Source organism: Humulus lupulus, chromosome 2 (assembly GCF_963169125.1).
Source record: "Humulus lupulus chromosome 2, drHumLupu1.1, whole genome shotgun sequence".
Lineage (NCBI taxonomy): Eukaryota > Viridiplantae > Streptophyta > Magnoliopsida > Rosales > Cannabaceae > Humulus > Humulus lupulus.
The window spans coordinates 96,237,863-96,250,095 of record NC_084794.1 but is presented as its reverse complement, the minus strand read 5'-3'; the positions used below and the strand labels follow the sequence as shown (position 1 = coordinate 96,250,095).

The 12,233-nt window shown below is 40.5% G+C and overlaps 1 protein-coding gene across 1 annotated transcript; it reads left to right on the top strand.

The window, feature by feature from the left end:
- Positions 1-10,093: 10,093 nt before the first annotated feature.
- Positions 10,094-11,919, top strand: LOC133814547 (uncharacterized; the record flags this gene model as incomplete). Its single annotated transcript, XM_062247494.1, has 3 exons — positions 10,094-10,218; positions 10,685-11,202; positions 11,768-11,919. Coding segments are annotated over exons 1-3 (795 nt in total), but the record flags the coding sequence as incomplete, so codon positions are not given.
- Between the last annotated feature and the right edge of the window lie 314 nt (positions 11,920-12,233).

Genomic DNA, 12,233 nt, shown 5'->3' with positions numbered 1-12,233 from the left:
ACACACTCCAATCTCTTCCTTTCAATTTCTGAAACCCAAGTGCTAAAACACACACAAACCAGCCATCAAACTCAATGAAAAAACCTCTAAACTAGGAGTAGAGACTCACCTTAGCTGTAGAATCACTTCACCAAGCTATAGCCAAGCTAGGTTCCCAAGTTCCCTTCTTTAATTCTGCCTTAAAACACCAAAGCTAACTTTGTTTCAACACTTAACCAAAACCATAATCCTAACCACAGAGAAGAGAATTAAAGGCTTACCTTATCCCTGTTTTAGTGCTTGATCAATCCCTGAGCTAGACCTTTAATTCCTCACCTCAAATCTCAGAATTCCAGCTTGTTTCTCCCTTATGTTTTCTGTGTTTTTCTCTCCTTAGTTTCCCTTGAACGTGTAAGTGGGCTGGGACAAAATACTTAGTCAGTTTGTGTTTTTTTTTTCTAAAGGCTTCCTTAAGTCTAACTTATCTGTTAAGTTAATCCCGAGGCTCGGGGTGTCAGAACCGTCCCCGAGGCCAAAATGGTAAAATCCCCCAATATTCCCGCCTAGACATCCTAACCTCGAATATATCTCCATATATTTATTTCCGTGTCCCGATAACCCAAATTACTATCCGCTATCTAAAAGTATCTCCGACTTCTCCAAAGTCTTATCTTAAACCCTCATTGTGACTTTTCCCACTATCTAGCCCTAGAATAGTCTTGAGTCGTGCTCAGCGAACCTGTCCACATAATAATGTGGTTCTCACATATATCACATATCATATTACCACATAATATAATAGATTATCATATACGCATTATTAATCATATAATTACTCTTTAAATCACAGTTATTCCATTAATGCCCTTCTGGCACACTAATCAAGGCCCTTAAGCCTTATTAGCGAATTTGGGTCGTTACACGCGATTTCCCAACTTGGCCTCCGTTATTGAGCTCCCCAGTCATCCAAACAATTATAAAGATTTATTCTTTATGTCGAATGGCTTCAGAAACTGTGAACATCGTTACTTGAACCAACTTCGTAAGTCCTCCATCCCTGTAAATCCAGCTCGTGAATTTTGTTACTTTAAGATATTTCTTTTTTGTACATGTCTTAACTAAATTTGTTTCACATGCAGCCATATTTGTGAGGACGGAAAAGTCTGTGACCCTCAGAGGTCAGTATGAGAAGCTGTCTAAACTTCCCCTCAGTGAGAAAGATTATCACCAGGTCGTGAATGACATCACGATGCTGGCCTACTAGTTGATCAACGAAGGTCAAACGCTGGCCTTGAGGACCCGAGCTCCTCTTCCGGTGATCCCCGAGCTCCCCTCCTCTCAAGAGACCTTGCCAGCCACTGAGGATGATGAGGAGGAAGAGGATGAGGTGCCTCTCATGCGAAAAAGACGAGTTCCCGAGGCTGTCCAGGAACCTGATCTGGACCGAATTGCATTAAGGGAAGCAGTCGGCCCCTCTGGCCAAGGTAACCCATACCTCTTTAGGGAATTAGATAGGGTTGTTGCCGATTTTAGGTTAGTTCACTATAACCCATATCAGCTCGTTAACCGTCATCCTTCCAACCCAGATCTAAATGTAACCCTGCTCCAGTGCGTAGACCACCTAGTGGTACGCCATGACAATAGTTATCAATCTTTGAAAATACGGTCGCACCTCAGAGTTGATCAAACAAGTCGTCAATCCGGGGTAGCAGGTACTTATTCTTAATCGTTACCTTGTTCAGCTCGCGGTAGTCTATGCACATCCACATACTTCTATCCTTTTTCTATATGAATAGCACCGGTGCTCCCCATGGAAAATGGCTCGGCCTAAAAAAACCCAAATCTAGGAGTTCTTGCAGCTGCGTCTTTAACTCCTTGAGTTCCGTAGGTGCCATCCGGTATGGTGCCTTGGAGATAGGCTCGGTGCCCGATACTAATTCAATCGTGAAGTCAATTTCCCGAGTAGGCGGCAACCCTGGCAAGTCATCGAGAAATACTTCTGGGAATTCTCTTACAATGCGGACGTCTCCAACCTTAAGTGGTGTTTCCTTTACCACATCTGTGATGCTGGCTAAGAATGCTTGACACCTTTTTTCTATCATTCTTTGAGCCTTGAGAGATGATATTAGTGGGGTGCGTAGTCCTGAAACTTGTCCCATGAAACATAATCTCTGGCCGTCAGGAGTCTCGAACATCACCTTCTTGCATTTGCAGTCGATGGTTGCGTCGTGCCGTGCTAGCCAGTCCATGCCTAGTATCATGTCAAAGTCCTTGATCTCCAGTTCTATCATGTATCCTTCTAGTTCTACGTCCTTAATCTTGATCGGTACGCCTCGTACTATCCGTGATGATAGAACTACTTTACCCGAAGGCAACTCGGTTATAAACCTAGTTCTAAATCTTTCACAAGTTTTGTCTAGTTTTTCTATCATTCCTAACGAGATATACGAATGAGTGGCTCCTGAATCAAATCATACAGAACATATATTATTGAGGATAGAAACCTGACCTGTGACCACCTTATTGCTAGCATCAGCCTCTCCTTGGGTTAAGGCGAAGACCCTGGCAGGAACCATCTTATCTTCCTTTTTCCCTTCTATCTTGAGCTAAGGACAGTCTTTCTTCCGGTGTCCTTCTTGACCACAGTTGTAACATCCCTTGGTGTTTGCCCAGCATTCACCAGGATGTTTCTTCTGGCACTTAGCACATGGCGAATATTCTACATAACTCGGCCTACTACCTCCATTATTTGTCCATGCCCTTTTATCGCTATTAGACTGCTTATTATCAGGATGCCTTCTTTTCTGACCGTTATTGTTGTTACTGGACTGATTGTGGTTGTTGTGGATGGATTGATTGCTACTGCTATGGTTGTTGTTCCGACTAGTCTGAGGTTGATTTATTTTTTCTGTCTAGGCTCAGGCTTACTGGCTTCTTCTTTACTAACATTAGCCTACAACCTTTCTACTTCTATTGTCATTTCTAGAATGTCGGCATAAGTAGTGTTTCCTGGGTTTGCTAGCTTATCCCCTAGCTCGATCTTCGGTCGAAGTCCTCTAATGAACTTAGACACCCTTAGATAGTCAGTTGGAACCATTTCTGGTGCAAACTTACCTAATTGGTCGAACTGTCGAACATACTCTGCCACTGATAAACTCCCTTGCTTCAAGACAGCGAACTCCTCAACTCTTGAAGCGAGTACAACCGAATTGTAATACTTCTTCCGGAACAACTCCACAAATCGAGTCCACGTCATGGTGGCAACATCATGCATCTACTGGACTAAGTTCCACCATATCCTTGCATCTTTCTTGAGTAGAGATGAAACGCAGGATATGCGGTCCGCGTTGCTGAGGTTCGTGTGTGTCAGGATTAGCTCCACATTCCTTAGCCACTCTTCTGCCTCAAAGGGGTCTGTAGTCCCTTCGAAGTTTGGAGCGTGCTACTTACAAAACCTCTCATAAACTGGCTCCATGTGTTGTACTGGATACGGTGCATAATTCACCACTGGCCATCCCCCATATGGACCAAATTGTTGGGGTGCTAAGGCCATTTGCTGTGGCTGCGGCGGAGCCGGAGGCTGAGTCTGTGGCTGAGCCTGTTGTCACTATTGTTGTAATAGCTCCTCGACTTGTTGTCGTAGTTTGGCGATCTCCGCAGTGTTGTCAGCTGGTGGCGGCGGCACGTTGCGGCTGGCAATAGCACGCACTCCCCTTCTGCAAACCGGAGGGGCTTCATTGTTCACAGGAGCAGCGTTAGAGGCATTTCCGTTGGTGCGAGTATATCTTCGGAGCGACATTGCAGTAGAGTTCTAATAGTTGAGAGAAACATGTCAGAACTTCACCCTAATAGGCTCTAAGGAAAAAACTTAATCTAAACAAACATATCTCGGACCTATTGATTATAACTTCTTATGAAAATTATATAAGTCTTCTTTATTATTAGAGTGGGTTTCTATACTTAGAAAAACAAGCCATCTTTATTATTTTCTAAGTTTGTTTCTAATCATCCTATATGACTTAATTCTCAGGCTCGAAACTCATCTTTGTTCCAAAGTTAACCATATTTAGGGAGGGCTGGGATCAGTAAAATCGTTCCCACTACTATGGCCCCCTAACTCTCAATATAGAAACTTGGTTCATTGATTTGTATCTACCCTCACCGAACTTAGTCATTATTCATTTTATTTATTTATTATGATTGCGAAAAAAAAATCAAACTCATACATGTTAACAAAATAACATGATATTAATTTGGAAAATAAAGTTTTCACTATTTACAACCATAAAACAAATAATAAATAAAACAAACAATGAAACTAACTATGTAAAAATTGGGATCTTCTATATCTGATCCTTCATCTAGCATATCATCTTCTATTTCCTCATAGTCCTCATTATCATGTGCCTCAAAATGCCCTCGAGGAAGGTTCTTAAAAATTCTATGCTTTTGCTCATTTGTAAACTGAAACTCCATTTTTGAAGTGAACCTAACTAAGAGAAAATAATATCTCATTGCTACCGGCAATTCTTCTTCATTGTCCATTGTCTCCCATATCTCCTCTAAGAATGCAATTATGGTACGATAATCTCTAAATAATCTTATTACTAAAACATATTGCTCTGTTGCTCCCATCATGATCTGCTTAGATTCTTAGAGATGACCTATTTCTTGTGGAGTAAAACCAGCCTCCGAGTGATTCTTTCTAGCACCCCTACGATGTTTCTCAGTTCTCTAATTCTTTTTAAAGCCTTAATGGCTCGGATATCCCCATAGGTTAATGCTCTGTTCATTCTTAACTGAAAGATAAAGACTAAACTTGTTAGCTATACATATAAACATAATAACTATAACTTAAACACTTACTTGGCAGTCAGATTCGGAGCTTTGAGTGTGTGTATCGAGGAGAACTTCATGCGAATGAACCGTTGCTTTGATACCAACTGTAACGACCCAACTACTCTAGACTTTGGACCATTAATGACTACTATACATAGACACTAATCTTTAAGAAAACGTACATATGAAATAAACATTACTTTATTAAAACTTGTAAAACAAATGTTAAACTACATAAAATTCAAAGTAGGATATGGGATCCAATTGTTTTGAAAATAAAAACATAACATAACTTAAATAAATGGGTTACAAAATTAGATGCGGAAATACATAGAAATCATAATTAAAAGACTAAAAAGCAACTTCATCCTCGAATCATTCACGCAGTCCACCGATGTCATTCTCCCTCAATAACATTCCCAAGCTGCTAAGAACCTTCCCGCCGCCAAAGCTATTTTCCTGCACATATAAAACATAAAGGAATAAGCCTAATGCCCAACAAGGAAAATCTACTACAAGCATGAAACATAATCATACAAATAAACTATAAGCTATAAACATATAACATAGATCTATAAAGATGTACATCATATAAGACTATACTATTAATGGCCATTAAAACATGTGATAAACCATCCACGTCTCCTTTCTAATATCTGAGGTAGGTTAGATCACATGGTAGGTTTATGATAACCCATCTATGTCCCCTGTCTAATATTTGAGGTAGGACAAATCATAACCATGAAACATAAGAAGACATATCATAACATATTATAGCATAACTTATCATAACATATCAACATAACATATAAGCATATAAAACTATCCTATTTTCCTTACCAATATATCGGGATGATGAGAACAAAGTCGTGATTTTGGAACACTCCTAAATACCATAACGAAAAGGTGAGTATTTCTAAAAGAAGAAGATGAAGAGAATGAACTAAACCATTTGAGAAAGATACTTACCAACAAGAACCTCAAGTTCAAAGAACTTAGATGCCTAACCAAGAATAAAGAATACTGAGTTAGGATTTGAGTAGAGATAAACTATAAAAACTAATGGAATGATACAGAAAGGAACTTTAAGCATAGGAATACCTTTAATGTATTATGACCGAACTATACCTCGAAACCGAAATACTCTATTATCCTTACTTCCCAAGTGTTTGATAAGCTTATAATGATTAAGCTTATAGCCCCAACCCAAGTGTTTAACACTCTAAAGTAATCCTAGCAGCTTGTAGGCTCTGAACTCAACTTGATGAATGAAGAAATGGCTGGGTACTAGGTCCTATTTATAGAGTTCAAGAATGAAAAGATCTTCATTTAGCTTGAATAAAATAATGGCTTTTTAATTGAGAAATATTTGAATAATCGTTCAGCAGAGGCTGAAGACTCGGTCAGAAAGATTCTAGACTTATCAAGAGGTTAAGGAATAAAATGAGCTCGGTTTCAAAAATGTTTGAAAAACTTTCCCAAGGGCCGATATATCGCCTACCATAGGCGATATATCGCCTGGGCTCATATACCCGAGGCTCGTCGAGGTGGTTGTGCGAAGCTACGTGTTTTTTGTATCCCCGTATGGCTATATATCGCCCCCTAGAGCTGCGATATATCGGCATACGCTGAAATATTATACACGTAATTACACTTTTTCAGCCTAATTTGAATTGAGTAAATAGCCTTGACTAAGTCCTTTAACGATTTCAAAGCTACTGGCAAACTCTAGGATTTCAAATATTACTCTGAATAAACGTATTCCTCAAAAATACTTAATTTCTTCATTAAACATACTTATGACAAGTGTTAATATCTTATTGGGTTTATCTAAACCTTATAGTATAATAAATATCCTCTTCATAATCAGTCATATTAATTAAACCTTAGGTTATAATTAATATTCTTAAACTATAGGTTAAACTTATAAAATCTACAAGTGTTTCTACGAGTGTCCAACTAAGCCCCAGCTTGAACCAAAATCCAAAGTAATAACATACTACTACTACTGCTACTACTACTACTGCTACTGCTACTGCTACTGCTACTACTACTGTTACTGCTACTGCTACTACTACTACTACTACTACCCAAACCGCCCTGACTACTACTCAAGAAGGTGAGCAGGCCAGAAGAACGAGCATGATGCCAAAGCTACTCTTGCCTCGTCCCAAGAAATTGAGCAAGCTGCAAAGACTGCACTGTCTTCCTCCTAAGCTCAAACGGCATAACTTCAGGCTGAGATTGATGAGGTCAAAGCAAAATTGCTCGAGGCCAAAGTCACATCCAAAGAAGAAAAGGCGGTGTCATCATCGGCCATGGAGGAGATGTTGTACCATTGCTGGGCCTTCAACCCGAATGGGAACTTCTCTTTCATGAAACCCGGGCTGTGGGATCCGTACCTTGCAAAATTCAATGCTCGGCTCTTGCAAGAACCGTCAGAAACTGGTGAGGCTTTTGGAGCAGCGGAGGGAGATGGCGAGGAGGTCACCTCGGTGGGGAGAGCTGATGGGTCCCAATGATCTTTATTTATTTTATTTTATTGTAGTTGTTTAACTGTTTTTTGATATGAAACAATTGCTTTCGGGCTCAGTTCGAGGTTTTTTCTCCTCGTGTAATTTATTTGTTTTATTTTAATATATATCAAACTTTTGATCCATTTATCTTTCCTTTATTATCTCTTATGCTTATGAATCCTTATACTTGTACATTCGAGATTTTATGAATCGATTCTTAGATCAGGATAGATTTGATCGAGCTTGGTTATATCCAAGTTTTTGTTTGATTATTTGCATCATTCCTGTTATGAATCAGGACTCGAATCTGGTTATATCTAGGGTTTTTAATAACTTAGTTCGTGCTAGGTTTATTGATAACTCGAGCTTTAACAAGCCGTTGAATAATCAATTTTCCCAAATTTCCAAGTTTTTTTTACCTAGTTATGTCCAGGGTTTTATATGCTTTAAACTTAGTTCGCAGTAGGTTTATTGAACACTCGAGCTTTAAAAAGCCATTGAATACTCAATTTTTCCAAGCTTCTAAGTTTCGGACCTGGTTACGCCCAAGGTTTTAAATGAGTTAAAATTAGTTCGCGCTAGGTTTATTGAAAACTCGAGCTCTTAAAAAGCTGTTGAATAATCAATTTTTCCAAGCTTCTAAGTTTTTTTAATCTTATCAAGCAAGCTTAACTTTGCCAATCTCAGGTTATGTGCCCCCTATGTGACCAGAATGTATAAACTTTCTTGGTTGCTTTTACAAATATGAGAACACGAACTAATACAACCTTAAAAAAAATTATTTAATAATCCATCTATTATTTAATCAAATGGCTTTTATAAATAAGCCTTACATTGATTGTGGTACTACTGATAACATTTTTTCAAATGTAGGGCATTCTAGGTCCGCGGGTCTACTTCCCCGTTCAGCCGAGTTATTTTGAAGGTTCCTTCACACAAAACCTCAACGACCTGATATGGTCTCTCCTAGTTCGGGCCTAATACACTGTCCTTGGGATCCTTATTCTCTAAAAAGACCCTTCGGAGAACCAGGTCGCCCAGTCCAAATCTGTGCCTTCTAACTTTAGAATTAAAATAGAGAGTGATATTTTGTTGATAATGGGCGAGCTGTAACTGCGACTCTTCTCATTTTTCTTCAATCAGATCGAGAGATGAATTAAGTAGTCCATCATTCTGTTCTTGACTAAACGACCTTTGCTTGTGGGTGGCTACCATGGCTTCAACTGGAAGCACGACCTCGCTTCCAAAAGTTAAGGAAAAAGGAGTATGCCCTGTGGAAGTTCTGTAGGCCCAAAGTACTTGCCGGAGCTACTCGAGCCATAATCCTTTGGCTTCATCTAACCTCTTTTTCAAGCTCACCTTAAGGGTTTTGTTCACAGCCTCGACCTGCCCGTTGGCCTGCGGATATGCTACTGGGGAGAAACTCTTAGTGATGCCATATTTTTCACAGAAGTCAGTGAAGAGATCGCTATCGAATTGTGTCCCATTGTCTGATATGATCTTTTTAGGAAGCCCAAACTAACATATAATACTCTTCACCACAAAGTCTAGGACTCTTTTTGAAGTGATGGTTGCTAGAGGTTTGGCTTCTACCCACTTCGTGAAATAGTCGATTGCCATGACTGCGTAACCAACTCCTCCCTTTCGCGTAGGTAGGGAACCTATTAGGTCGATTCCCCATATCGCAAATGGCCATGGGGGTGAAATCATTGTTAGCTCAACTGGTGCAGCTTGGGAAAATATGGCGAAACAATGGCATTTGTCGCAGTTCTGACATATGAGATTAAGTCTTTCGTTAAAGTGGGCCAAAAATAGCACTGCCTCAGTATCTTCAGTGCTAGGTTTTTCCCCCCAGCATGATCTCCTCAAAATCCTTCGTGTATTTCTTGTAAAATGTTCTTGGCTTCCTCGGGAAAAACACATCGTAGGAGAGGCAATGAATGACCACACCGATACAAGGTCCCATCCACTATTACGTACCGTAGAGCTTGATAAAGTATTTTTCTTGCGTCTTTCCTATCATCAGGTAGCCTTCTTGTTGTGATGTACTCCATTATTGGAGTCATCCAGGTCGGTCTTGTGTCGATCATTTTGACCTTTATCATTTCTTCTGTCACACTCGGACTCTCCAAGAACTCCACTAGCACTACATTCAAGGTCTCCGCTTCTTTTGTGGTAGCAAGTCACACCAAAGCGTTAGCATTAGAATTCTGCTCGCGGGGGATCTGTTCAACAGAATTGTACTCAAATTCAGAGAGTTCTCCCTTCACCTTAGATAGGTAGGCCGCCATCTTGGTACCTCAAGCTTGATATTCTCTCAATACCTGATTGGAAACGAGCTAAGAATCACTATAGCATTGGATGGCTTTCGCTTTGAGCTCCCTTGCCACTCCCAGCCCAGCTAGTAAGGCCTCATATTCGGCTTCGTTGTTGGATGCCTCAAATTTGAATCTCAGATTTGTATGAAATCAATGCCCTTCTGCTGAGATTAAGATGATCCCAGCTCCCGATCCATTCTCGTTTGATGATCCATCCACGAAGATTTTCCACAACTCCTGCACCGGCTCCTTCAAGAGCTCCTCTTGAAATCTGGTGCATTCAGCCATAAAATTAGCAACGGCCTGACTTTTTATTGAGGTTCGTGGCACGTACAATATCTCAAACTGGCTAAGTTTGATAGCCCATTTTAAAAGATGTCCCGACGTTTTAGGTTTTTGCAAAACCTTCCTTAAAGGTTGGTCGGTCATGACGTTGATTGAATGGGACTAGAAATATGGCCAGAGCTACCTGGAAGCCAACATCAGATAGAATGCCAGTTTCTCTCTATTTTGGCAGAGTTTTGGAATTACAGAATAACAGTTCCTTTTCCTTTCCAATATTCCCAGTATTTATAGAAGAATTCTATGGACACATTTTCGGTAAATGTAGTAGTAGAAGTAGTAGCAGCAGCAGCAGCATTAGTAGTAGAAGTAGTAGTAGTAGTAGTAGTAGTAGTAGTAGTAGTAGTAGTAGTAGTAGTAGTAGTAGAAGAAGTAGAAGTAGCAGTAGTAGTAGCAGTAGTAGCAGTAGTAGTAGCAGTAGTAGCAGAAGTAGCAGTAGTAACAGTAGTAGCAGAAGTAGCAGTACTAGTATTTTCGGTAAATGTAGTAGTAGTAGTAGTAGCAATAGCAGCAGCAGCAGCAGTAGTAGTAGTAGAAGTAGTAGTAGCAGCAGCAGCATCAGCATCAACATTGCAGTAGCAGTAGTAGTAGTAGCACCAGCATCAGTAGTAGTAGCAGTAGCAGCAGTAGTAGCAGTAGCAGCAGTAGAAGTAGTAGCAGCAGTAGCAGCAGTAGGAATAGTAACAGTAGAAGCAGTAGTAGCAGTAGTAGTAGCAGCAGTAGTAGTAGCAGTAGTAGTAGTAGCAGTAGAAGCAGTAGAAGTAGTAGCAGTAGTAGAAGTAGCAGTAGTAGCACAAGCAGTAGCAGTAGCAGTAGTTGCACCAGCATCAGAAGTAGTAGTAGTAGTAGCAGTAGCAACAGTAGTAGCAGTAGTAGCAGTAGCAATAGTAGTTGTAGTAGCAGTAGTAGCAGTAGTAGTAGAAGCAGTAGTAGTAGCAGTAGCAGTAGTAGCAGTTGTAGAAGTAGCAGTAGTAGCAGCAGTAGTAGCAGTTATAGAAGTAGTAGTAGTAGCAGTAGCGGCAGTAGGAGCAGCAGTAGCAGTAGCAGTTACAGTAGTAGTAGGAGCAATAGTAGTAGTAGTAGCAGTAGTAGTAGTAGTAGTAGTAGTAGTAGTAGTAGTAGTAGTAGTAGTAGTAGTAATAGCAGTAGCAGAAGTAGTAGTAGTAGCAGTAGTAGTAGTAGTAGTAGTAGTAGTAGTAGCAGTAGTAGAAGTTGCTGTAGTAGCAGTAGTAGTAGCAGTTGTTGCAGTAGCAGTAGTAGTAGTACCAGTAGTGGCAGTAGTAGCAGCCGTAGCAGTAGTTGCAGGAATAGTAGTAGCAGTAGCAGTTGCAGTAGTAGTAGTAGTAGTAGCAGTAGTAGCAGTAGTAGCAGTAGCAGTAGTAGTAGTAGTAGCAGTAGCAGTAGTAGTAGTAATATGAGTAGTAGCAGTAGTAGCACAAGCAGTAGCGGTAGCTGTAGCAGTAGTAGTAGTAGTAGTAGTAGTAGCAGCAACAGTAGCAGTAGGAGTAGCTAATACTACTACTACTACTACTACCACCACTACTACTACTACTACTACTAGTAGTAGTAGTAGTAGCAGCAGTAGTTGCAGCAGTAGTAGAAGTAAGAGCAGTAGCAGTATTAGTAGTAATAGCAGTAGTAGCAGTAGTAGCACAAGCAGTAGCAGTAGTAGCAGTAGTAGCACAAGCAGTAGCAGTAGTAGTAGTAGTAGCTGTAGCAACAGCAGTAGCAGTAGGAGTAGCAGTAGAAGTAGTAGTAGTAGCAGTAGCAGTTGCAGTAGTAGTAGCAGCAGCAACAGCAGTAGTAGTAGTAGTAGCAGTAGTAGCACAAGCAGTAGCAGTAGCAGTAGCAGTAGCTGTAGCAGTAGCATTAGTAGTAGTAGTAGTAGTTGTGGTAGCAGTAGCAGTAGCAGTAGCAGTAGCAGCAATAGTAGCAGCAATAGTAGAAGTAGGAGCAGCAGCAGTAGTAGTAGAAGTAGTAGCAGCAGCAGTAGTAGCAGCTGCAATAGGAGAAGTAGTAGCAGTAGTAGTAGTGGCTGTAGCAGTAGTAGAAGTAACAGTAGCAGTAGCAGTAGTAGTAGCAGTAGAAGCAGTAACAGCAGTAGTAGTAGCAGTAGTAGCAGTAGCAGTAGCAGCAGTAGTAGAAGTAGTAGCAGTAGTAGCAGTAGTAGTAGTAGTAGCAGTAGTAGTAATAGGAGTAGCAGTAGCAGTAGTAGTAGCAGCAATAGCAGTAGCAGTAG